The sequence below is a fragment of the Rhinopithecus bieti genome, unplaced genomic scaffold (assembly GCF_001698545.2).
Source record: "Rhinopithecus bieti isolate Rb0 unplaced genomic scaffold, ASM169854v2 scaffold_13262, whole genome shotgun sequence".
NCBI classification, from domain to species: Eukaryota; Metazoa; Chordata; class Mammalia; order Primates; family Cercopithecidae; genus Rhinopithecus; species Rhinopithecus bieti.
This window is the reverse complement of record NW_016808004.1, coordinates 2,260,718-2,286,558: the sequence shown is the minus strand read 5'-3', so window position 1 is coordinate 2,286,558 and position 25,841 is coordinate 2,260,718. Positions and strand designations below refer to the sequence as shown.

At 42.3% G+C, this 25,841-nt stretch overlaps 1 protein-coding gene across 14 annotated transcripts in view; it reads left to right on the top strand.

Annotated features, from left to right (window-relative positions):
• Positions 1 to 25,841, top strand: part of CSNK1G1 (casein kinase 1 gamma 1) — a 102,378-nt gene that overhangs the window by 41,284 nt on the left and 35,253 nt on the right. For all 14 annotated transcript variants that reach the window (XR_001887851.1, XR_001887853.1, XR_001887852.1 and 11 more), the window contains 6 exons: positions 5,653 to 5,804; positions 8,877 to 9,111; positions 15,333 to 15,418; positions 17,825 to 17,909; positions 18,189 to 18,337; positions 19,602 to 19,709. Coding sequence is in view for 11 of the 14 variants with exons in the window: in XM_017885111.1 (XP_017740600.1) it covers positions 5,706 to 5,804; positions 8,877 to 9,111; positions 15,333 to 15,418; positions 17,825 to 17,909; positions 18,189 to 18,337; positions 19,602 to 19,709 (762 nt within the window). In the remaining 3 variants the exon portion in view is untranslated. The remainder of the gene's footprint in view (positions 1 to 5,652; positions 5,805 to 8,876; positions 9,112 to 15,332; positions 15,419 to 17,824; positions 17,910 to 18,188; positions 18,338 to 19,601; positions 19,710 to 25,841) is intronic.

Genomic DNA, 25,841 nt, shown 5'->3' with positions numbered 1-25,841 from the left:
AAGTTCCCTCCCCCCACCCCCCATCCATCAACAGGCCCTGGTGTATGTTGTTCCCCTCTCTGTGTCCACGTGTTCTCAGTGTTCAACTCCCACTTATGAGTGAGAACATGTGGTGTTTGGTTTTCTGTTCCTGTGTTAGTTTGCTGAGGATGATGGCTTCCAGCTTCATCCATGTCCCTGTAAAGGACATGATCTCATTCCTTTTTATGGCTGCATAGTATTCCATGGTATATATGTACCACATTTTCTTTATCCAGTCTGTCATTGATGCACATTTGGGTTGGTTCCATGTCTTTGATATTGTAAATAGTGCTGCAATAAACATACATGTGCATGTCTCTTTATAGTAGAATGATTTATATTACTTTGGGTATATACTCAGTAATGCGATTGCTGGGTCAAATGGTATTTCTGGTTCTAGATCCTTAAGGAATCATCATACTGTCTTCCACAATGGTTGAACTAATTTACATGCCTACCAACAATGTAAAAGCATTCCTATTTTTCCACAGCCTCGCCAGCATGTGTTGTTTCCTGAGTTTCTAATAATCACCATTCTGACTGGCGTTGAGATGGTATCTCATTGTGTAAACCCCTTCCTCTTTACAGATGAGTTAGCTAACCCAGAGAGGCTACGGAATGTGCCAGAGTTGAAAGCAGAAGCAAATACTAGATCTAAGACTCTTGAGCTCTTTCTATACTAGTATCTCGGACCTTGATCCTAGACTTGAGCTCTTTCTACACTAGGATCTCAGACCTTGATCCTCCCCTAGAAATGCTTCAAAGCCACTCAGTGGTCTAGAAGTTGCTTTGAGCATCCCAAAGCCTGCCAGTGTGTTGTGAGGTCTCAGGGTACTTAATAAAAGCAATAATGCAGGAAGCAGGAACTCTTAATTCTTCAAAGTTCCTAGGTGGGAGTAATGGGTGACATTATAGTTAGAAATTACAGATATTACTCAGAATCCTTTTGTGACTTCGTTGTAAACATGGAAACTTCTGGCAAAAGATAATCTAGATTTGATACTAAAGATCATTGAGAACAGTATCAGTTGTCTCATTTAAACTGAACCTTAAGTATTGGCAACAAGTGTAGGAAATTATGCCAATATTATATTTCTAAGCAAGCCTGACTTTTAGCTTTTACTTTAAAAAGAGGATATTATGCCTAGATTTGTAGTTTAGCCAACGAATGGAGTAATATGTTTACTAATTAGGATTAAAGTTGGCTGCTTTTTAAAAATCCAAATACAAGTAGCTCAGTCAAGGTGGAGATTGATTTTTCTTTTTGATAAAAAACGTCCAGAAGGAAGAAAAGTCCAACATTGGCATGGTTACTCCACAGCCATCAGGGACTTAGGTTCTTCTCTTTTTTGCTCATCTATTCTTGGCACTGCTTTACATCCTCAAGATGTCTGGTGATTCTAGATGGCTTCTGGACCTTTAGAAGGTCACATCTTTCACCTTTCATTCTACCCATCTCTCTTGAAAGAATTTTTAGAATTATACACTCAGTGGCCAGGCACAGTAGCTCATGCCTGTAATCCCAGCACTTTGGGAGGCCAAGGCAGGCAGATCACTTGAGGCCAGGAGTTGGAAACCAGCCTGGCCAACATGGTGAAGTCTCATCTCTACCAAAAACTAAAAAAAAAAAAATTAGCCCTAGTCTGTAAGTCCCAGCTACACAGAAGGCTGAGGCAAGCCTAAAACTAAAAAAAAAAAAAAAAAAAAAAATTAGCCGAGTCGGTAGTCCCAGCTACTAAGGAGGCTGAGGCAAGAGAATGGCTTGAACCCAGGAGGCGGAGGTTGCAGTAAGCTGAGATCATGCAACTACACTCCAGCCTGGGCAGCAGAGCAAGACTCTGAATTAAAAAAAAAAAAAGAATCATACACTCATTTCTCCTTCCATCTCATTGGTCTTTCCTAATTGTCAAGGGAGGCTGGAGTTATAACTGGGCAAGTTGCTATTTGCAACAATTAGAAGTTCTGGGCCACGCGTGGTGGCTCATGCCTATAATAATAGCACTTTGGGAGCCCAAGTTGGGTGGGTCACTTGAGGTAAGGAGTTCAAGACCAGCCTGACCAGCAAGATGAAACTTCATCTTTACTAAAAATACAAAAATTATCCGGGCATGGTGGCAGGTGCCTGTAATCTCAGCTACTCGGGAGGCTGAGGCAGGAGAAGGGCTTGAACCCAGGAGGCGGAGGTTGCAGTAAGCTGAGATCACGCCACTGCATTCCAGCCTCAGCAAAAGAGCAAGACTCTGTCTCAAAAAAAAAAAAAAAAAAAAAAAAAAAAAGTTATGTTATTTTAAAAGAAGGGGAGGCTGGGCGTGGTGGCTCACACCTGTAATCCCAGCACTTTGGGAGGCCAAGACAGGCAGATCATGAGGTCAGGAGATGGAGACCATGCTGGCCAACATGGCGAAATCCCATCTCTACTAAAAATTTAAAAATTAGCTGGATGTGGTGACACATGCCTATCAATCCCAGCTACTTGGGAGACTGAGGCATGAGAATCACTTGAACTCAGGAGGTGAAGGTTGCGTTGAGCCGAGATCGTGCCACTGCACTCCAGCCTGGCGACCGAGAGAGACTCTTATCTCAAAAAAAAAGAAAAGAAAAGAAAAGAAAAAAAGAAGGGGAGAGGCATCCCTGTAATCTCACTTTGGGAGGTCAAAGCAGGAGGATCAGTTGAGCCCAGAGATTCAAGACCAGCCTGGACAACATAGTGGGAGCTCATCTCTGGAAAAAATTTAAAAATACTAACCCAATGTGGTGGCATGTGCCTGTACTTCCAGCTGTTTGGGAGTCTGAGGCAGGAGGATTTCTTGTCCCAGGAGGTTGAGGCTGCAGTGAGCCATGGTCACACCACTGCCCTCCAGCCTGGGTGACACAGTGAGACCCTGTCTCAAAAGAAAAAGGAGAGGGAGAGTGGATATGTGGGTATTGGGCATGCAAACAGGCGCTGCCACAACCTGCTTTGAAGAATATGATATTTATATTAGGAAAATAACATTTTAGTGTCATCAAATCCTTATATAGGACATAAATTTAAAAGATCCCCAAACTGCATTTACCATGTGTCTGATTAATAAAAGCAGTAAATCTCTAGGACAAAGTGTTCTGCTTTGGATGTCTCAGCAGGAGTCATTGGAAACAACTATTGAGTTTTGTATATTTTTAAAAAACTGAAAAATGACTTCTTCAAAACAACAGGGAAAAAAAGACTCTTTGGGGCCTGGCGTGGTGACTCACACCTGTAATACCAGTACTTTGGGAGGCCGAGGCGGGTAGATCACCTGAGGTCAGGAGTTTGAGACCAGCCTGGCCAACATGGGGAAACGCTGTCTCTACTAAAAATAGAAAAATTAGCTGGGCGTGGCGGTGTGCACCTGTAATCCCAGCTACTCAGGAGGCTGAGGCAGGAGAATGGCTTGAACTCGGGAGGCAGAGGTTGCAATGAGTCGAGATGACGCCAGTGCACTCCAGCCTGGGCTACAGAGTGAAACTCCATCTCAAAAAAAAAAAAAAACAAAAGACACTTCAAATTAAATCCTTTTCTCTTTTGGAGATAGGAAGAATCAAGACAACCACAAAAACAATTGAACAGATATTTGTTGAACTAGCAGGAGTAATGTATATTAGAGGATACAAGCTAGGAATAAACATATTTAAAGAAAATGTTCAAGTTGTTTAGGGCTTAGGCCATGCATGGTAGCTCACGCCTGTAATCCCAGCACTTTGGGAGGCTGAGGCGGACAGATCACTTGAGGTCTGGAATTCAAGACCAGCCTGGCCAACATGGCGAAACCCTGTCTCTCCAAAAGATACAAAAAAAATTGCTGGACACCACGCCTGTAATCTCAGCTACTTGGGAGACTGAGGCGCGAGAATTCCTTGAACCCAGGAGGCGGAGGTTACAGTGGGCCAAGATTGCGCCACTGTACTCCAGCCTGGGTGACAGAATGAGACTCTGTCTCCAAAAAAAAAAAAAAAAAAGTTGTTTAGGATTTGATGAATCAAGATAGACTAATACAATATATGAAATAGTTATTAATTCCAAATATGTGAGACCTATCCTTGAGAGAAGTATGTGTTAGATGTACATCTGCCTATATCCCACCCATAGAAATAAAAAGGGAATGGGGCCAGGCACAGTTGCTCATGCCTGTAATTCCAGCACTTTGGGAGGCAAAGGAGGGAGGATTGCTTGAGCTTGGGAGTTGTTCAGGACCAACCTGGGTAACATAGTGAGACCCCATCTCTACAAAAAATCAAAAACTTAGTCTGGTGTGGTAGAGCAAGCCTACAGTCCCAGCTGCTACTTGGGAGTCTGAGCTGGGAAGATTGCGTTAGTCTGGGAGGCAGAGATTGCAGCGAGCCAAGATCTCACCACTGCACTCCAGCCTGGGTGACAGTGAGACCTTGTCTCAAGTTAAAACACTTAGAGGAAGAAGCAAACAATAATCTACAACATATTCAACTGTAGACCACTATATACATAAATGTGTGAGATGGGAATGTTTCTGCTCTATGAAACCAGATAATTTTTTAAGTGTTCTGTAATCTTTTTTTTTTTTTTTGAGATGGAGTCTCGCTCTGTCACCCAGGCTGGAGTGCAGTGGCGCCATCTCAGCTCACTGCAACCTCCGCCTCCCGAGTTCAAACGATTCTCCTGCCTCAGCCTCCTGAGTAGCTGGGATTATAGGTGTGTACCACCACACCCAGCTAATTTTTGTATTTTCAATAGAGACAGGGTTTCACCATGTTGGCCAGGCTGGTCTCAAAACTCCTAAGCACCTCGGCCTCCCAAGCCACCGCACCTGGCCTCTGTAATCTTATTTAGTATCTACTATTCTCATGGTACCAGTTATATATTTAGTGAATGCCTCATATTTACGATGCACTTTATAAGGGAAATTTATTCACAATTTGCCACTTAGGTGAAAAAGTCTGGATTTTGGCTTCTTAATAGCTATGAATTTCAGATATGGGGAAAACCCAGCCTTGTGTTTTTTCCCCCTTTTCCTTTCATCAGTACTTATCAGCAACCAAACACTAAGTGTCTGTTGACTTTTCTCCAACTGATAGAAAACAAAAAACTATAGAGACTCCCTGTGAAAAGAGGGCCAGTTGTGCTGGCCTGGGGCCAGGCCGCATTCTCTGTGACCTTGCCTTTTCAATCTGAGTTCTCCATAGGGCAACAGTTCCAAATAACCCATGTGGCTATGTCAGTAAGCATAGGGAGTGCTCATGAACCAGCTAACGTAACAAGTTCTGTTAGCTGGCCTTTGAGCTCAGTGAGCCATCCTTTGAGCCTTTTACGATACTGCACTTTCAGGCATCCTTTTGGGAAGATCTAATGGATCAGGGACCATTCTCTGTCTTATAGCAGTGGAAATGTTTTTGGCACTGTGGTATTAAATAACTACTCATTTGAACATATTATGCAATGACTTAGCCTTTCCCATCATTATTAGTTCCCATTGAAGCTGTTGTGCTCAGTTTAAGTTTCCAGTAGGGACTATGAAAGAAAATAGAAATCTCACAAATTATACTTTTAAAAATATTTTATTCAGTGCTAATACCGTTATCTCATATTTTGGCTTTTGTGTCTCCCACTATATACCCCCATTTCCCCTCTGCTTTCAGGTGAAGGTCTCCCACAGGTGTATTACTTTGGACCATGTGGGAAATATAATGCCATGGTGCTGGAGCTCCTTGGCCCTAGCTTGGAGGACTTGTTTGACCTCTGTGACCGAACATTTACTTTGAAGACGGTGTTAATGATAGCCATTCAGTTGGTAAGTTGGAATTGCTATTCTAGAAGAGAATAGGCTGGTTCCTCAGCCACATCCTTGTGGGCCTTTTGGTGATTTACTAACCATAGCAACACATCAAGAATTAGTACTTGGCTGGGCGCGGTGGCTCAAGCCTGTAATCCCAGCACTTTGGGAGGCCGAGACGGGCGGATCACGAGGTCAGGAGATCGAGACCATCCTAGCTAATACGGTGAAACCCCGTCTCTACTTAAAATACAAAAAACTAGCTGGGCGACGAGGCGGGCGCCTGTAGTCCCAGCTACTCGGGAGGCTGAGGCAGGAGAATGGCGTAAACCCGGGAGGCGGAGCTTGCAGTGAGCTGAGATCCGGCCACTGCACTCCAGCCTGGGAGACAGAGCGAGACTCCGTCTCAAAAAAAAAAAAAAAAAAAAAAAAATTAGTACTCACAGGCTTGATGGCATTCTGGGAAGCTGGCTGGGGCAAAAAGGGTAAATTCAGAGAAGTCACACTACATCTGCAATTTGCTCTATTTTAAGACTTTGCACCTTGGAGCAATGCTCTGCCCTTAACTGAAGAGGAAGTATATAATTTAGATTAGGGGAAAAGAGGACGATTAGAGTTGTAAAAATGTGAATAATTTTTTCGATTTTGTTTTGTTTTGTCTTTCGTTTTTGAGACAGGGTTTCTGTCTCCCAGGCTAGAGTGCAGTAGCATGATCATAGCTCACTGAAACCTCGAACTCCTAGGCTCAAGCGATTCTCCTGCCTCAGCCTCTGCAGCAGCTAGAACTGCAGGTGCCATGCCAGCTCATTTTTTAAAAAAATGTTGTGGAGACAGGCTCCCACTATGTTGCCCAGGCTGGTCTGAACTCCTGGTCTCAACTGGTCCTCCCACCTCGGCCTCCCAATGTGCTGGGATTGCAGGCATGAACCACTGCACCCAGCCTATTTATGTGTTTTAAATATAGCTGTAAGGTTTTGTCATGTCCTCTCTCTCCCTTCAGTGTTGCAACCAAGAAAATATTGACGATATAACCCATTGCACTAACACTCAGATTCACAGTTGTGTGACCAGGAATTTGTGGTAGTTCTCTGGCCTCCAGTTCTCTCAGAGACAAATTTCAGCTGAAGAGGCAGCTCTTGTAGCGCCTACCAAATTACACCCCAATACCAGTTTAATAAGCAGTTCCTACAGTTCCTTTGAGAAGTTTGACACAAGCCCTTTGGGGAAGGATGCAAATATATCTTCATTTGTTTGAAATGGTAATGGTCTCTCCCACTGTCCTATAAAAATTTGGAAAAAGGCCGGGCGCGGTGGCTCAAGCCTGTAATCCCAGCACTTTGGGAGGCCGAGACGGGCGGATCACGAGGTCAGGAGATCGAGACCATCCTGGCTAACATGGTGAAACCCCGTCTCTACTAAAATACAAAAAACTAGCCGGGCGACGTGGCGGGCGCCTGTAGTCCCAGCTACTTGGGAGGCTGAGGCAGGAGAATGGCGTGAACCCGGGAGGCGGAGCTTGCAGTGAGCTGAGATCCGGCCACTGCACTCCAGCCTGGGCGGCAGAGTGAGACTCCGTCTCAAAAAAAAAAAAAAAAAAAAATTTTGGAAATGTTAGATAATTGACTTTGACTTTTGAGCCCCAAATTCAAATATCTGAGCTTCTCTTTCTCTACTAAAAGTTAGTAGAAAAGGGCTGGGCACGGTGGCTCATGCCTGTAATCCCAGCACTTTGGGAGGCCGAGGCGGACAAATCACGAGGTCAGGAGATTGAGACCATCCTGGCTAACACGATGAAACCCCATCTCTACTAAAATATAAAAAATTAGTCAGGCATGGTGGCGGGCGCCTGTGGGCCCAGCAACTCGTCGGGCTGAGGCAGAAGAATGTTGTGAACCTGGGAGGTGGAGCTTGCAGTGAGCCGAGATCGCGCCACTGCACTCCAGCCTGGGAGACAGAGCGAGACTCTGTCTCCAAAAGAAAAAAAAAACCAGTTACTAGAAAAGCTTAGTAGATAGAAATACTTAATAAAATTTGAAATACTCTTACGACTATTATTTTTATTATATTTAATTTAACATAAAAACTGTAGCCCTGGCCAGCATGGTGGCTCATATCTGTAATCCCAGCACTTTGGGAGGCTCAGGTGGGAGGATCACTTGAGGCCAAGAGTTTGAGACCATCCTAGGCAACATAGACCTCATCTCTACAAAAATAATCTTAAAATAAATTTAAAACAACAACAAGAATGAACTGTTTTGGTCAGGCACGGTGGCTCATGCCTGTAATCCTAGCACTTTGGGAGGCCGAGGAGGGCGGATCACCCAAGGTCAGGAGTTTGAGACCAGCATGGCCAACATGGTGAAACCTTGTCTCTACTAAAAATACAAAAATTAGCCAGGCATGGTGGCACGTGCCTGTAATCCCAGCTACCCGGGAAGCTGAGGCATGAGAATTGCTGGAACCCAGGAGGCTGAGGCTGCACTCCACCCTGGGTGAGAAAGCAAGACTCCATCTCAAAAAATAATAATTATTATAATAACAACAATAATAATAATGAACTGTTTCCCTGTCTCTGCTGTTAATTAGCTATGTGATGTCAGTCCAGTATTAACTTCTCTGAGCCTCACAACATCGAAAGTTGGGTTGGGTAGTCTTGTCCAACTAAGGATAGGAAGATGTGGGCAGAAGGTGAATGTGGCAGTGGCATTTGTCTCAAAGGTCACCAACAGTTTGATATCGTACCTGGGAATACTTCTTTTCTCTCAAATGCTTAATTTTCTGAAGTAGCATATAAACAACTAATTTCATTCATCATTTGCAAATTGTGACATTATGAGGTAAAATTTAGCTATCATTTTAGCAGACCTGTACTATCTCACTGTCTTTTCCTAGTCTTGATGTTTGTTATGTACATATTTATAACAAAATATTTTTTTGTTTACAAGTCAGTGAAGTGACTCTGGGTGATGAAAGGAGATGAATTTTACATTATTTCAGTAATTAAAACCTTGGTCTCGTTAAAGAAAATGTTTTGATGTATTTTCCTAATATACTTCTTTAGAGTATTTCCATCATTTGTTTCTCTTTTAGCTTTCTCGAATGGAATATGTACACTCAAAGAACCTCATTTACCGAGATGTCAAGCCAGAGAACTTCCTGATTGGTCGACAAGGCAATAAGAAAGAACATGTTATACACATTATAGACTTTGGACTGGCCAAGGAATACATTGACCCTGAAACCAAAAAACACATACCTTATAGGGAACACAAAAGTTTAACTGGAACTGCAAGATATATGTCTATCAACACGCATCTTGGCAAAGGTGTGTTTTTTTCTGTTCCATGAAAGGGGCGAGTCATTAGAACAGTTTATTATTCCTGTAACACTTATATCGTCATTGTGCATTACAACTTGTGGTTTTTATTGCTTCACAAGGTTAAGTGATTTTTATACATGAGAAGTTGAGATGGTAAGTTAATGACTTTTCAAAGACTCCTATAGACTATGCATAGGTTCTTAATTCTTTACACTGTGCTTCCAAATGTTTAGTTTCTGAGCAGTGTGAGTACTTGAATTATTGTAAAAAGAGGATAGTATTTTAGTGAATTTAGTAATGAATTTGGTATTTACTTATGTATGACCCCATTTATGACAGTCCTGAAAAGGACATCAGGCTGGGTCAGCAGTGGGGAAGAGCGCCTCACTAAAAATGGAGTAGACTTCTGTTCACTGCACATAGTTCTGCACAGAAGTCTTTAAGGAAGAGCTTCTGTCTTATTCAGTGAAAATATGCTTGGTTTCCCATTAGTCTTGCATTTTACTCAGGATAAACAACTTGCACAAATGTTGTTAAATGCTGTAATCAAGGCAGAAGACCTTACCTGTGAGGAACTATTCCAAGGGGGAGAGTATTTGTCAGAGAAGCCTAAGGAACAGTGGGGAGTCCAAGCAGGCAGAGCCCTGGGCTTTTCTGCTTCAAAAAAGCCTCCCTTTTTTATGTTTCATATATTGGGCTTCCATGGAAGCCTCTATTTGGAGAAAAGACTCCTAGGTGATTGAAAATAAGCACGTTTGAAAATCAACATTCTAGAGAGTACACAGGCAGAATATTCTCAGATTCCATACTCCTAGACAGAAATAATTATAAAATATTCTTAAATATTAATGAACTACTGCACACTAAGATGTATTTATTTCATTTATTTATTTATTTTTTTGAGATGGAGTCTCACTCTGTCACCCAGGCTGGAGTGCAGTCGTGCAGTCTCAGCCCACTGCAACCTCTGCCTCCCGGGTTCAAACAATTCTCCTCCCTTAGCCTCCCGAGTAGCTGGGATTACAGGCATGCACCACCACACCTAGCTAATTTTTGTATTTTTAGTAGAGACGGGATTTCACCATGTTAGCCAGGATGGTCTTGAACTCCTGACCTCAAGTGATCCACCTGCCTTGACCTCCCAAAGTGCTGGGATTACAGGTGTGAGCCACTGTGCCCAGCATATTTATTTTATTTTTAGAGACAGAATCTCACTGTCACTCAGGCTGGAGTGCAGCAGTGTGATCATAGCTCACTATAACCCCAATCACCTGAGCTGGAGAGATCTTTCTGAGCCTCCTCAGTAGCTAGGGCTATCGGCGCATGCCATCATGTCCAGCTAACTTTTAAATTTTTTTATAGAGACAGAATCTCACTGTGTTCCCCAGGCCGGTCTCAAACTCCTGGTTTCAAGAGATCCTGTTGCCTCAGCCTCTCAGCGCGCTGGGATTATAGATGTGAGCCACCGTGCCTGGCCTGCACTTTAATAAGTATTTTAAAGACTAATGTAATATCTACTAAGTAGCCTCATTGAGTAAACTACACAGGTTATTCACCTGAGGAATTCAAGTGATAGTGAAGAGTAAAAAATGGCATTACAAAGTAGTATGATACAATTTGATTTGAAATTTTGATATCAGGATTTTTTCAGTAACCACATGGAAATCCTCACTTAAATAAATGTAATACTTTAAAATTAGACTAGAAGTCGTCTGGCACTTATTATCAGTGTTACTGTGGACAAGTTACTTAATCTCACTGAAACTCCTCTGTAAAATGAGGGTAAAGCTTCACAGGGATATTTGAAGGGTTGAATGGATAATATATGTGAAAGCACCATGTCTGACTTAGGTCTCTTGCATAGTGCTTAGCATCCCCTTCTTCCTTCATAATGACAAGTAATTTTCCATTTTACAAGGAAACAAAAACTGTATCTTAAATAATAAACTTATGATTGTGTGGTTTAACTGACAAACTCTAGAAGTTGTTTTAATGCCCGCTTCCTGGGCTCAGCCATTCATGTACTAATTTTATTGTTCTTAAGAGGAAAGACAAGAACAGACAAGGGATGGGTGTTCATGTTGTGTTTGTATAAGATAAAGAGTAATGGTTAAGAAAAAGTATGCACGGAGGCTGAGGCGGGAGAATGGCGGGAACCCGGGAGGTGGAGCTTGCAGTGAGCCGAGATCTCGCCACTACACTCCAGCCTGGGCGACACAGCGAGACTCCGTCTCAAAAAAAAAAAAAAAAAAAAAAAAAAAAAAAAGTATGCAAATCCTGGCGCCCTTACTTAATAGCTATGTAATTTTGATCCAATAACCTTCTTCACTTAGCCTTGGTTATCTCATGTATGAAATGGATATGATATTTATGCCTGTAATATATGGTTCTGTGAGATAATGTATGTAAAATGTTTAGCATAATGCCTTATAATAGTAAGATCACTCCATATTGTAATTATCCTGATTGTTATTTATTCAACAAAATCTGTTTTAAGCATCTACTGTGCATCAGACTGTTTCATCTCTTGGTGTACTGCCATTCCTGCCGGAACTTTTGAGTTTACCCCCAGACTTGGCTTACTGAGTACCAGAGTTTTCAGGTCAAATCTAACCTGTCATCATATTTTGTATTCTGCACATTATAGAGAATACATACAGAAAGTTGTCATTGCTTTTTAAACCCTTTCCCATGCCTCAAACGATAGAGGCCTTTGTAGGAACTCTAATGCTATTGGTTTTTAAATGTGTTGCATTTTTTGTGTTGCAATGAAGAAGAAGAGACTGGGATGTGTGTTTTCAAATGGCTTTGGGAAAATCACTTCTTAGTTTTATGGAGGAGAACAAGAGAAGAATCCTCCTAAACTTTACATTAGTTGCCACATCAGAGTAGCCACACTTAGTCCATTTTGTGTTGCTATAAAGGAATACCTCAGGCTGGGTCATTTTATAAAGAAAAGACATTTAAATTTGACTTAGAGTTCTGCAGGCTGTACAAGAAGCATGGCACTGGCATCTGCATCTGGTGAGGGCCTCAGGGACTTCATGCTGCTTCCACTCATGGTGTAAGGGGAAGCGGAGCAGCCAGCATGTGCAGATCACATGGGGAAGGGGGTGCTAGGCTCTTCTCACCAACCTGCTTTCTTGGGAACTCATCCCTAAAGGAGGTCATTAATCAATTAATGAGGGATCTACCCCCATGACCCAGACACCTTCCATTTGGCCCAACTTTGAACATTGGGATCAAATTTCAATGTGAGGTTTGTGTGTGTTGGGGGGTCCGGGGAAAGACAGAAATCCATTACCATAGCAGCCACGTTTCCACTGATTAAGCCGTGACTGAGACAGCCCAATTTATATTATTTAATGGTTGAAATTAGGGTGAGAACACTGGGTTGCCTTGCCCCCTGCCTTCAACAAATATATTTAACCTAAAATCAGGAATGTTATGCATGTAAACCAAGCACATCTTTCTGATTGGATGAAAGCACACCTTTCAACCAATCAGAACTAAAGAATTTTGTGTCCTGCTGGTCTCACTGGTATTGGAAACCTTTCTTCTTTGAAAATGAAAATATTCTGCATGAAGAAATGAGGGCATGTAGAAATAATGAATTGGACAAGTGTGGAGTGTTCAAAGTCGTATGAAAATAAAGCATGGCTGGTGATTTAGGTACCCTTATTTTAGGTACCTTATTTAGGTACCCTTATTTAAATACCCTTCCTGATTTAGGAACCCTTATTTTTCCTGTTGTCCCATATTCTACAGTTCTTTTTCATAGTTCTCAGGATTTGAAAAGTTACTTTATTACTTATTCCAGTGAGTTTAAAAAATTTTTTAATCTCATAATTTATTTTGCTGTGAAATCTTTTTTCTGTAGGCCTGATCAGTATTGAAAATGTGGAGAGTTTTGCCCTCTAGTGCTCATCTATCTAAAATTCAAACATTTGTCCAGTGGATTTTTAATAACCAAGGGGCCTCTTGTTACAGGAAGTGGATATAAAAATGGAGAGGCGATGAGTGGGTGTGATACAGTATGAGAAACTGCAGAGTCGTTTTTCTATCTGCCCTGCTTTGTGGGAGGCCTCCACTCATTCTCCTTGTTCTTTTCTCTTTTTCATTTGTGCATCTTTAGATTCTGTCAACAAACTGTTTTTGTATAACTGCTTTTTTGTTTTCAATTGTGAATATTTTATTACACACCAGACAAGTCATATAGACAAAGGATTCTGATGGTCGTGCTGTTTTATTTCATTGTTTTTAAGATTGTTTCAATTGATGTATACCAACTCGGTTTTATGTTATTTATCTCTGTCAGGGTACCCCTCCTTTCCATTAGTAACCATCTTTTTACAACCTCCATCAAATCGCTATTTTAAAAGTTGCCGTTTCTTTCTTCATCTACCCTGTAGACTACTATTCTTTTTCATGCAAATTTCCTATAATTTAAGGCAGTAGTTAAACATGTTGCACTTCTGTATTTTCAGTTAGCTGAGTGGCTTTCTCTGGCTCTCTTGGGTTTTACTTTCTGTACAAAGAAAGCACAATCAAGTTGAAGGTAGCCTCTTAGTCTTGCTTCTGTCGTTTATTCTGATAAAGCCCTAAACTTGATTCTGAAAAATAAACACATAAAATGTCTGAGATGGGCCAGGTGTAGTGGCTCACAACTGTAGTCCCAGCACTTTGGGAGGCCAAGGCTGGTTGATTGCTAGATTGGCCCAGGACTTTAAGACCAGCCTGGGCAACATGGCAAAACCCAGTCTGTATAAAAAATACAAAAAGTAGCCAGGGTGATAGTGGTGGTGCATGCCTGTAGTCCCAGCTAGTCAGGAAGCTGAGGTGGGAGGATCACTTGAGCCCAGGAGGGCGAGGCTGCAGTGTCCAAGATCATGCTACTGCACTCTAGCCTAGGCAACAGAGTGAGACCTCGTCTCAAAAAAAAAAAAATGTCTGAGACCAAACCATAATTGGCACATTCAAAATGAATGCATGGGCTGGGTGCAGTGGCTCACATGAGTAATCCCACAGTGTGGGAGGCTGATATATTAGGTTTGCTTGAGGCCAGTAGTTTGAGACCAGCCATAGCAAGACCCCATCTTCACAAAAAATAAAAATAAATAAATTAGCCAAGTGTCCTTCCACACACTTAGATTCCTAGCTACTCAGCTAAGGTAGAAGGGTCCCTTGGGCTCAGGAATTTGAGGCTGCAGTGAGCCATGATCACAACACTGCACTCCAGCCTAGGCAACAGAGCAGGGACTCTGTCTTTAAGAAAGAAGAAAAAAGAAACGAAGGCGTGTACTACTTAGATTCTGTCTAACAAAGAATGTGTAGGATGTTTTCCGAGATGAAGCTGCAGTTTTGTGTTAACTGTTTTGCAGTTCTTTGTCATCTTCACCTTCCCAATTAAAAGGAGAGAAAAACCCAGCAACTTGTTTTAGATACGCTTCCAGAATGGCGGGACTTTGGTTTTTTGTTTTATTTTGTTTTGGGATGACATCTCATTATGTTGCCCAGGCTTATCTTGAACTCCTGGGCCGTAGCGATCCTCTCACTTCAGCCTCTTAAGTAGCTGGGACTACAGATGTGTGCAGCCTTACCCATCTAATTTTGAGGGGACCTTAGTAATAAATTTTAAAATGTTTTTGAGGTTATAGGACATGGTACAAATTGAATGGGAGCCAAGAGAGTATGTACTGATGTTCATTGATATGAAACTGAATTTTAAGTGTTAATTTTTATGATGAATAAAAAGCACTTGGCATGTTTGCTAGGCATTTTGCAGCTTGTATCTTTGCAGGCCTAGCCAGAATGGACTGTTTTAACAGTTTGGGTTGCTTAATCTGCTACTCACTCCGTGGTGGTAACTAAAGGGTAATTGTAGCCCATATACTGGAAATAACATTTCATTAAAATTTTGTCACTTTCAGGAAGGTGACAGCATTGAGTGAGGGGTGGTAATTCACTGTTTAGTGATTTGGGCTTGGTTTTAATTCAGGATTTGCTCTTTTCTCTTGATATTTACTTACCATCAACAGATCTAGGCAAAGGAAGTACACATTGGTTTGAGGTTTTGATCTAAAATACTATCCTTGGTTTAAATATACAAGTAATGAGTAAGCAGAGCCTTTCCAGAGCCGAAGGGTTTCTGAAGGGATTACTTGGTTTTGAACCTTTTTCTGCTGTAATAACTGCAAACATAATGTGTGATCTGTCTTCCCTTTTAGAGCAAAGCCGGAGAGATGATTTGGAAGCCCTAGGCCATATGTTCATGTATTTCCTTCGAGGCAGCCTCCCCTGGCAAGGACTCAAGGTATCCTTGAAAGTGTTCAGTGGAGGGCTTTGTTTCTATGCTCAGTTGTTAATGAAGAGGCCTCTGGCTTCATGTTTTTAAGAAATGCATAGAGAGCTGGCTGGATGTGGTGGCTCATGCCTATAATCCCAGCACTTTGGGAGGCTGGGGTGGGAGGATTGCTTGAGTCCAGGAGTTTGAGATCAGCAACATAGTGAGACCCCATCTCTATTTAAAGATAGATAAATAAATATTTTTTAAAACAACACACAAAAAGGATTATTGATTATGGAGATAAGAAACAAGGACTAGTTACATTAGTCTACATTATAAATGCTCTCCTGGGCTTTAGAAACTGTTTTGTTCACTGTTTGTCTTCCCTTTCTTAATTTTTCCTTGTTTTTGGATTTTCCATGATCTTTTCTCTCATTTCCTCCCAGCCTTGACAGTGCTGCTTTTCTCTCTGTGTTGCTATTCCTCCTCCACTGCCATTATGTAGCAGGAGGAGTGTTCCCAGTATGTAAGGGAATTTCTGGAACAAATTGTTGACAACAGCTGCTATACATTTTACCAGAAAGGCCAGCAGGGTGTGCTCCTTAGGAAAACTTAGAAAATATTTGTTTTTCCTGTGTAGGCTAAGAACTCACCTGAACTGAAATGAAAATCCAGGTTTAACATTGCTGTTCAAGTGTATTATTGAATAAATGCCTATTCAGACAATAGCTATTCATTGCAAAATGTGTAAAGTTTAAATAGCCTTCCTTAGGTACGTGTCAGTACAGTGGTTACATGTCAGTTTACTATGATAATTATGAGCATTATCATTACTCTGTGCATTTGGCTGTTTGACTAGGAAATGGTAAGCTTCTAACCCCTTGTAAGTCCCATTAGTATTTTGTGAGACTTTTTTTTTTAGACAGAGTTTTGCTCTGTTTCCCAGGCTGGAGTACAGTGGTGCAATCTTGGCTCACTGCAACCTCCACCTCCCAAGTTCCAGCAGCTCTCCCACCTCAGCCTCCTGAGTAATTGGGATTACAGGTGCATGCCACCACGTCCAGCTAATTTTTTGGGTTTTTCTTGAGACGGACTCTGGCTTTGTTGCCCAGGCTGGAGTGCAGTGGTGTGATCTCAGCTCACTGCAACCTCTGCCTCCTGGGTTCAAGCAATTCTCCTGTCTCAGCCTCCTGAGTAGCTGGGACTATAGGCACATGCCACCACGCCTGGCTAATTTTTGTATTTTTATTAGAGATGGGGTTTCACCATATTGGCCAGGCTGGTCTCAAGCTCCTAACCTCGTGATCCGCCTGCCTCGGCCTCTCAAAGTGCTAGGATTACAGGCGTGAGCCATCGCGCCTGGCCCAAGACATATTTTTTGGTTGTAATTTATTTCAACATATTAACATGGAAAGAAACTTAATCAGTAGTTTGGGGTACTCCTACATCCCGTCTTCCAGAAGGGCAGGATGGTTCATTTTGCTGTAGGCTTTCTAGAATACTGTCCTAAAACGTAAGACTTCTACCCATTGCCTTTTAGATTTTATTTCTTCACTCTTAAATTCCTCTCCTGTTATATACATCTTCTCATTGATGTTTATAGCTTTCAAATAGAGTTTCATGTCAAACTTGGTCATCATACAGCCAAACAATGCATTAGTGTATTATTAATTGCTTGAAACTCTCTCGTCCATAAATCATTTTAGTGGTAGTTGTAGACCTAACATTTCTCCTACTCACTTCAGAACACTATTGCTTAAGTCTGAGTGCAGCAAGCTAGGTAAAGCCTGACAAGAATTCCCTAGGAGCCCACTGTTGGTCCAGGGTTCAGAAGGCCTCTGGCTATAGCTCTGAGCATACCAGCCTTGGGCTGCTTTTGAGATACTGACATACACCAACTGTTAGCCATGGCTGTACCATAGACAACTTTTTTCCCTCTGGAAGCATGTTGTTGAAAGACATTTTTCAGTTACTGTTTTTTTGTTGTTGTTGTTCAAAGTCTCTATATATATGTAGTAGAATTACTTATCTGTTTCCCCCACCTGGATTAGCAATACTTTTAGAGCTGATCTAAGAGAGAATGCTGAATCACATTGAATTATGGTGGCCATGGGAGATTACTAAGCTTCTGCAATTTTGAAAATATCGCCACATAATATTGTTATTTTCTTATCCTAGCCACTCATCCATTGTATCTGATGGTGTTTATCTGAGACAACTAAATATTTTCACAAGTAAAATTTTCCAGAACACAGCAGATGTTTGTATATATCTAAATATATAATTTCTACTACATTTCTTATTTGTGTTAGAAAAAAATTAAGACCAACAAATACTGTGAATTTGAGTGAAACAACCATTGTGTCCAAAAACATATTGAATCTCCTATGCTTAGGACATCTTTTCAAGTAACTTTCTCTTTACTCTCTACAGGCTGACACGTTAAAAGAGAGATATCAAAAAATTGGTGACACCAAAAGGAATACTCCCATTGAAGCTCTCTGTGAAAACTTTCCAGGTGGGATGCTAAAAAGACATTCCAGTCAGTGTGACTGAGATTTGAAAGTAGGTAGAGTCCATGACGGGGTATCTCTAGATAAGGGTGCTGTTTAGGTAATTAACATTTCTTTTTGTGATACAGACCAAAGTAGGTTTTATCGCTTTTATTTTGTCCGTAAAGAAAACATCAGTGTTAAATTGTCTGTATAAATAACCCCTTTGTGGCCCAGTACTTCCCCACAACCACTATGGAAAGCATTCAGCTAATGAGCAGGGCCTTTCATCTCTTTCCTGACAGAGGAGATGGCAACCTACCTTCGATATGTCAGGCGATTGGACTTCTTTGAAAAACCTGATTATGAGTATTTACGGACCCTCTTCACAGACCTCTTTGAAAAGAAAGGCTACACCTTTGACTATGCCTATGATTGGGTTGGGAGACCTATTGTAAGTATCCTTTTTTTTTTTTTAACCTCATTACCTCCTTTCTCCAACCAGCACTGCCTCATGCCTTTACTTGTCAGTCTTCCTGCTTGAATCTTTAGTAAAAATATTCCTTTGATTGTAGACTGTATATTTACCAGCCTTGTCTGGGTGTTGCCATAGGTTGCTCTTACTAGTTCAGAAGTAGGTAGGAGTTATGTATTTTTTCCTAGTGATATAGGAAGACAATAACTTGTATGTCCTAAGATAACAGAATTTAAGCCCGGTTTTTAGAAGAAGTTTCATTTGAATGATTCAGAGGTTGTTTTTTTGTTTTGTTTTGTTTTGTTTTTCAGAGAGTCTCGCTGTCGCCCAGGCTGGAGTGCAATGGCGCCAGTCTCGGCTCAATGCAACCTCTGCCTCCTGGGTTTAAGCAATTCTTCTGCCTCAGCCTCTCAAGTAGCTGGGATTGTAGGCATGTACCACCACACCTGGGTAATTTTTATATTTTTAGCAGAGACGGGGTTTTGCCATGTTGGCCAGACTGATCTCAAACTCCTGACCTGAGGTGATCTGCCCGCCTCGGCCTCCAAAAGTGCTGGGATTACAGGCATGAGCCACCATGCCCGGCCCCATGATTCAGAAGTTGATGCCACATACGCTGTTAATGTACTGGACCTTTGTAGGAGTGGAACCCAGCATCATAGGAAGCTTTTGAATTTGTTGTTCTGGTCAGGGGTTCACAGGGCCAAACAGATACCACTGGAGGATTTTTTTTTTTTCAGAGTTTCACTCTTGTTGCCCAAGCTGGAGTGCAGTGGCGTGAACTCAGCTCACCACAACCTCCACCTCCCGGGTTCAAGTGATTCTCCTGCCTCAGCATCCCGAGTAGCTGGGATTACAGGCACGTGCTGCCACACCTGACTAATTTTGTATTTTTAGTAGAGATGGGGTTTCTCCACGTTGGTCAGGCTGGTCTCGAACTTCTGACCTCTCAGGTGATCCACTCACCTTGGCCTCCCAAAGTGCTAGGATTACAGGCGTGAGCCACCGCACCCGACCCTGGTTTTTTATTTTCGAAGGTAAGCTACTCTCCAATGAACTATTGAGGACCAGGCTGCCTCCCTTTTGCAGATGAGCAAACTGAGAAGACAAGACAACTTGAAAGTGCTCTTGGTAGCTGAAAATAATTACTACTACGCTATTAGAATTAGAATGATTCTGTCCTTTGCATATGCATCAAGTTGGACCTCTTTCCCCCATTTGACTTTTTGTTTCATTTTTCCAGCCTACTCCAGTAGGGTCAGTTCACGTAGATTCTGGTGCATCTGCAATAACTCGAGAAAGCCACACACACAGGGATCGGCCATCACAACAGCAGCCTCTTCGAAATCAGGTATGTGTTAATCCTTCCTTCTTTCAGAGACTCCACTTCTTCATGGCGAATATGAAAACCCAAATTCTTCAGCTTCTCTGCTTTAGTGTATATACTGAAAATAAAGATCAAATGCTTACTATTTCTTACAGGTGTGGTATGACTCTCAAGCAACCCTCAGGGCATGTATAGTTGCACTGAAATGTGGCCAGGTGCCTTATATGAAGTATCCAGTCTAAAGAGTCGGCCTGGCCAAGTGCGGTGGCTCATGCCTATAATCCCAGCACTTTGGGAGGCCAAGGCAGGTAGATCACTTGAGCCAGGAGTTCAAGACCAGCCTGGGCAACATGGCGAAACCCTGTCTCTACATAAAATACAAAAGATTAGTTGGGCATGGTGGCACATGCCTGTAGTCCCAGCTACTTTGGAGGCTGAGGTGGAAGAATCACCTGAGCCTGGGAAGTTGAGGCAGCAGTGAGCCAAGATTGCTTGCGCCTTTGCACTCCAGCCTGGGTGGACCCTGTCTCAAAAAAAAAAAAAAAAAGAGTGTTGGCCTGTTAGAGTCTGTTGGCTGTAGGGGGAACTAGCTATATGTTAGGATCTGAGGCATCTACCATAGGACCAAAAGACCTGTTGGAGGCTACTCTGGGCACACAGTGCCTGTGGAGTAGCCCTGCTCACCAAGGAACAGTTTAAAAAAAAAAAAAAAAAACCTGTTGGACAGACAGGATGTACCAGGTAGCCCACTTTGGGTCTCATCTGTAGTCTAGTCTAGAGCTCGTGCCAGTTCTAGTTTTTCCTTGCTGGTTAAGAGGGGTAGATAAGGCCCAGCGCGGTGGCTCACGCCTGTAATCCCAGCACTTTGGGAGGCCGAGGCGGGCGGATCACAAAGTCAGGAGATCGAGACCATTCTGGCTAACACGGTGAAACCCCATCTCTACTAAAAAATACAAAAAAAAAATTAGCTGGGCATGGTGGTGGGCGCCTGTAGTCCCAGCTACTCAGGAGGCTGAGGCAGGAAAACCTGTAGTCCCAGCTACGTGGGAAGCTGAGAGAGGAGAATGGTGTGAATCCAGGAGACGGAGCTTGCAGTGAGCCGAGATCGCACCACTGCACTGCAGCCTAGGCGACAGAGTGAGACTGTGTCTCAAAAAAAAAAAAAAGAGTGGTAGGTAATTTGGACTTCCAACTGACTTGAGCACGAAATGTCTACCTGGGAAAATTATAGAGCTGGTCAGCATTTGAGATGGACCTGCAGTGAAGACTCAGATTAGGTCATGTCATCTGTCCTTCGGTGTTCATTGTTTGGAAAACTAGTGGTCTAAATGAGGGACATCTCTCAGCCTAAAGACAGATAAGGCAAACACACCAAAAAATCAACAAATTTGACATTTTAAAAAAGGGCTTATGTATTTGGGAAGTAAATATGACATAGGATTTTATCTTTATATTAAATTTATTACTAAGAGAAAAACAGAGACCACAGTAGGTAAATAAGCAAAACATAATAAACAGATTACATATTTTTAAAATAATTGTCACACATCAAATTAGCTTATTTCCTCTCCTTATGACCTCACTTTTTTGTATTAACAACATTTTTACAAGAAAATACAAAAACATTTGTTTCATAGATGCACATGTGCAAGTATATATGTTAAGAATAGTATATACAAACACACACACACATATGTCCAGTGGAGTACACCCACAAATATATTTTCTCACCAGTAAGTATATACTCTTGGCAAAATATGTGGTTTGGTGGGTAAGAAAAAGGTATGTGAAAGAAGGAAAGCCATGTACTAGAGAGTAAATATAAAGGAGAAGATAGGTAGACAAAAAAGAAAGGGTTTAGCAAACTCTGGGCATAATTGGGTCCCATAGTCACATCCTTTAATTAAAGTTGTTGTTGAAGACTTACAATTTGACTGACTTCTGGTTTGACAACAAAAGACAATGTTGACTTCTGCAGTTCTCTCCCATCCCTCCCTTTTTAAAAGCTAATAGCTAGTGCAGGTGAGGGCACAGTTAAACTGACATATTGCTGTTGATTTTACAAATTGATGCAAATTCTCTAGAAAGCAATTTCTTCTTTTTTTCTTTTTATTTTTCTTTCTTTCTTTCTTCTTCTTTTTTTTTTTGTTTGAGACAGCGTCTTAATCTGTCACCCAGGCTGGAGTGCAGTGGTGCGATCTCAGCTCACTTCACCCTCTGTCTCCCGGATTCAAGCGATTCTCCTGCCTCAGCCTCCTGAGTAGCTGGGATTACAGGCGCACACCACCATACCCGGCTAATTTTTGTATTTTTATTAGAGATGGTGTTTCGCCATGTTGGCCAGGCTGGTCTCGAACTCCTGACTTCAGTTGATCCACCTGCCTCGGCCTCCCAAAGTACTGGGATTACAGGCGTGAGCCACTGCGCCTGGCTAGAAAGCAATTTAATCAAGTTGTTTTCTTCTCTGATGAAATACCTTCTTGAAATCAATCAGTAAAACAACCCAAAGTGTAGGTTATGCGCATAAAACTGTTGCATTGTCATTCGTAGCAAAGATATAGAAATGATCTGCCTATCCACTTATAAAGGCGTGGTTATACATCCTGCTTCACATCCTTTATTGAATAAACTGGGTTATAGTAAAGTGAGCTGGAGGGGTGGGGAAATAAGCAGAATCAATGGGAGGAGATCAAAATTATTAACAGAAATAGTGTTGGAAGTGTAGTAATATATTCTAAAATATTTTAAATGAAGTTTTATTACTCTATAATGAAAAATGCAGCCAGGCGCAGTGGCTCACGCCTGTAATCCCAGCACTTTGGGAGGCCAAAGCAGGTGGATCACCTGAGGTCAGGAGTTCGAGACTGGCCTGGCCAACATGGTGAAACCCAGTCTCTACTAAAAATATAAAAATTAGCTGGGCGTGGTGGCACATGCCTCAAATCCCAGCTACTCAGGAGGCTGAGGCAGGAGAGTCACTTGAACCTGGGAGGCGGAGGTTGCAGTGAGCCGAGATGGTGCCATTACACTGTAGCCTGAGCACCATTGCACTCCAGCCTGGGCAACAAGAGAGAAACTCCATCTTAAAAGAAAAATGCATTTGAGTAGAAAATGTATGTAAAGAAAAAATAGATAAGTAGTGTGATATCACAGTCAATATATATCCTTGTGTCTTTTTTTTGAGACAGTTTCGCTCTTATCACCTAAGCTGGAGTATGATCTTGGCTCACTGCAACCTCCGCCTCCTGAGTTCAAGTGATTCTTCTGCTCCAGCTTCCCGAGTAGCTGGGATTACAGGTGCCCTCCATCACACCTGGCTAATTTTTGTATTTTTAGTGGAGATGGGGTTTCACCATGTTGGCCAGGCTAGTCTGGAACTCCTGACCTCAGATGATCCACCTGCCTCAGTCTCACAAAGTGCTGCGATTACAAGCATGAACCACCATACCCGGCCCCTTGTACCTGTTTTTTAGAATATTTTTTATTTTTTAAAATTCTTTTTCATCTCCATTCTCTCAGAATGTGATAGAATTTTTTTTTTTTTGAGACGGAGTCTGGCTCTGCCGCCCAGGGTGGCATGCAGTGGCGCGATCTCAGCTCACTGCAACTTCCACCTCCCAGGTTCAAGCAATTCTTCGCCTCAGCCTCCCAAGTAGCTGGGACTATAAGCACACGCCACCACACCTGGCTAATGTTTTGTATTTTAGTAGAGATGGGGTTTCATCACGTTGCCCAGGCTGGTCGCGAACTCCTGAGCTCAGGCAATCCGCCCGCCTCGGCCTCCCAAAATGCTGGGATTACAGGCATGAGCCACCGCGCCCGTCCTAGAATATCTTTTTTTTTTTTTTGAGACGGAGTCTGGCTATCTATCTCCCAGGCTGGAGTGCAGTGGCTCAATCTCGGCTCACTGCAAGCTCTGCCTCCTGGGTTCACACCATGAGTAGCTGGGATTACAGGCGCCTGCCACCATGCCTGGCTAATTTTTTGTGTTTTTAGTAGAGACGGGGTTTCACCATATTAGCCAGTAGTGTCTATCTCCTGACCTCGTGATCCGCCCACCTTGGCCTCCCAAAGTGCTGGGATTACAAGCGTGAGCCACCGCGCCTGGCCCAGAATATCTTAAAATATGTGTTTCCTTTACTTTCCTGCTTCAGTGAGTTTACAACCAATGCTTTGGTTTTGCATGGATTTTTAAAGTATAAGGAAAAGAGGTGATTGAAAACTTCAGTTGTCAGGGTAAAAACTGACTAGTGAATTTCAGTGTACTTTTAAATGAAAAGTCTCTGGCCACGGTATATAATTATTTAGGAAAATCTCATCTTTATTTAACTAATATGCTTATTTTTGAAAAGTTGAATCTTGAATATCACTCTTTGATATATATTTTTTTCTCTTTTTCTTTTCTTTTTTTTTTTTGAGAAAGGATTTCACTCTGTTGCCCAGGCTGGAGTACAGTAGCGCAATCACAGCTCACTGCAGCCTCACCTTCCTGGGCTAAAGTGATCCTTCCACCTTAGCCTAGTGAGTAGCTGGGATTACAGGCATACGCCACCATGCCCAGCTTTTTTTTTTTTTTTTTTCGTGTTTTCTGTACAGACAGTTTCACTGTGTTTCCCAGGCTGTTCTCAAATTCCTGAGTTCAAGCAATCTGCCCGCCTCTGCCTCCCAAAATGCTGGAAGCCACCATGCCTGGCCCTATTTTTTTAATTTTAGAGTTTTTAGTATCCTATGGCCACTAAGAGATTGGAATTCCTCCACGTTCATGTAAATGTTATACCTCCTTCCCACCAGGATTCCGAATCCTTGTTGGGTAAAATTCTTTCTGCACTGTGGATAATGGATTTCTAGTGTCGCTTCAACCTTTACAGCATCTAGGTCTGTGTTAATATTACATTTCTTCCATCTTTAGGGTTGTTTTCTTATGCTCTTTTTTGTTTGTTTGTTTCTAAGAATGTTTGCAACCAAATCTTTCTTTCTTTTTTTTTTTTTTTTTAAAGACAGAGTCTCGTTCTGTAGCCCAGGCTGGAGTGCAGTGTGTGATCTCGGCTCACTGCAACCTCCGCCTCCTGGGTTCACGCCATTCTCCTGCCTCAACCTCCGGAGCAGCTGGGATTACAGGCGCCTGCCACCACACCCGGCTAATGTTTTGTATTTTTAGTAGAGACAGGGTTTCACTGTGTTAACCAGGATGGTCTCAATCTCCTGACCTTGTGATCCACCCACCTCAGCCTCCCAAAGTGCTGGGATTATAGGCGTGAGCCACTGCGCCCAGCCTTCAGATCTGTCTCTTTTATTACTCTAAGAATTTAAAACAAGATAATTTTCTAGAATAATTCCTTTCAAGTTTTGAAATTAGCAAAAGAAAAATACAGTTTCTCCTTGAGCAAGATTGACAGGTATTGACTTCAGGAACAGCTAACCTTATATCAGCTACTTTGACTCAGTAAATCTGAGCTGAGGACCTGCTATGTGAAACTGTATCCTATGGGCCGGGCACGTGTGGCAGGGTAGCTCACACCTATAATCCCAGCACTTTGGAAGGCTGAAGGGGGTGGATAACTTGAGGTCAGGAGTTCGAGACCAGCCTGGCTACTAAAAATACAAAAATTAGCCGGGTGTGGTGGCGGGTGCCTGTAATCTCAGCTACTTGGGAGGCTGAGGCAGGAGAATCGCTTGAACCTGGGAGGCGGAGGTTGCAGTGAGCTGAGACTGTGCCACTGCACTCCAGCCAGTGGGACAGAGACTTTGTTTGAAAAAAAAAAAAAAAAAAGTATATCCTGTGGATACCAAGGTAAGTAGGGAGTCCTTGTCCTCAAAGAGCTGACAAGTAGATAAGCCAAATGGACAGATAACTATAACACAAGGCAGAACAGATATGCATCCCAAGTTGCAAATTATTGTCATCTGGGTTTGGAAGAAGAAGAAATGTCATCTAGTCTGAGCAAGACAAATAATTTGATGAGAGAATCTGCATTTGACATGCTCTTAGCACAATTAAATGAGATGGAAGAGGCATTCCAAGCAGAAGAATATATGATCAGCCAGGCGCAGTGGCTCACGCCTGTAATCCCAGCGCTTTGAGAGGCCGAGGTGGGCAGATCACGAGGTCAGGAGATCGAGACCATCCTGGCTCCCCCGGTGAAACTCCGTCTCTAC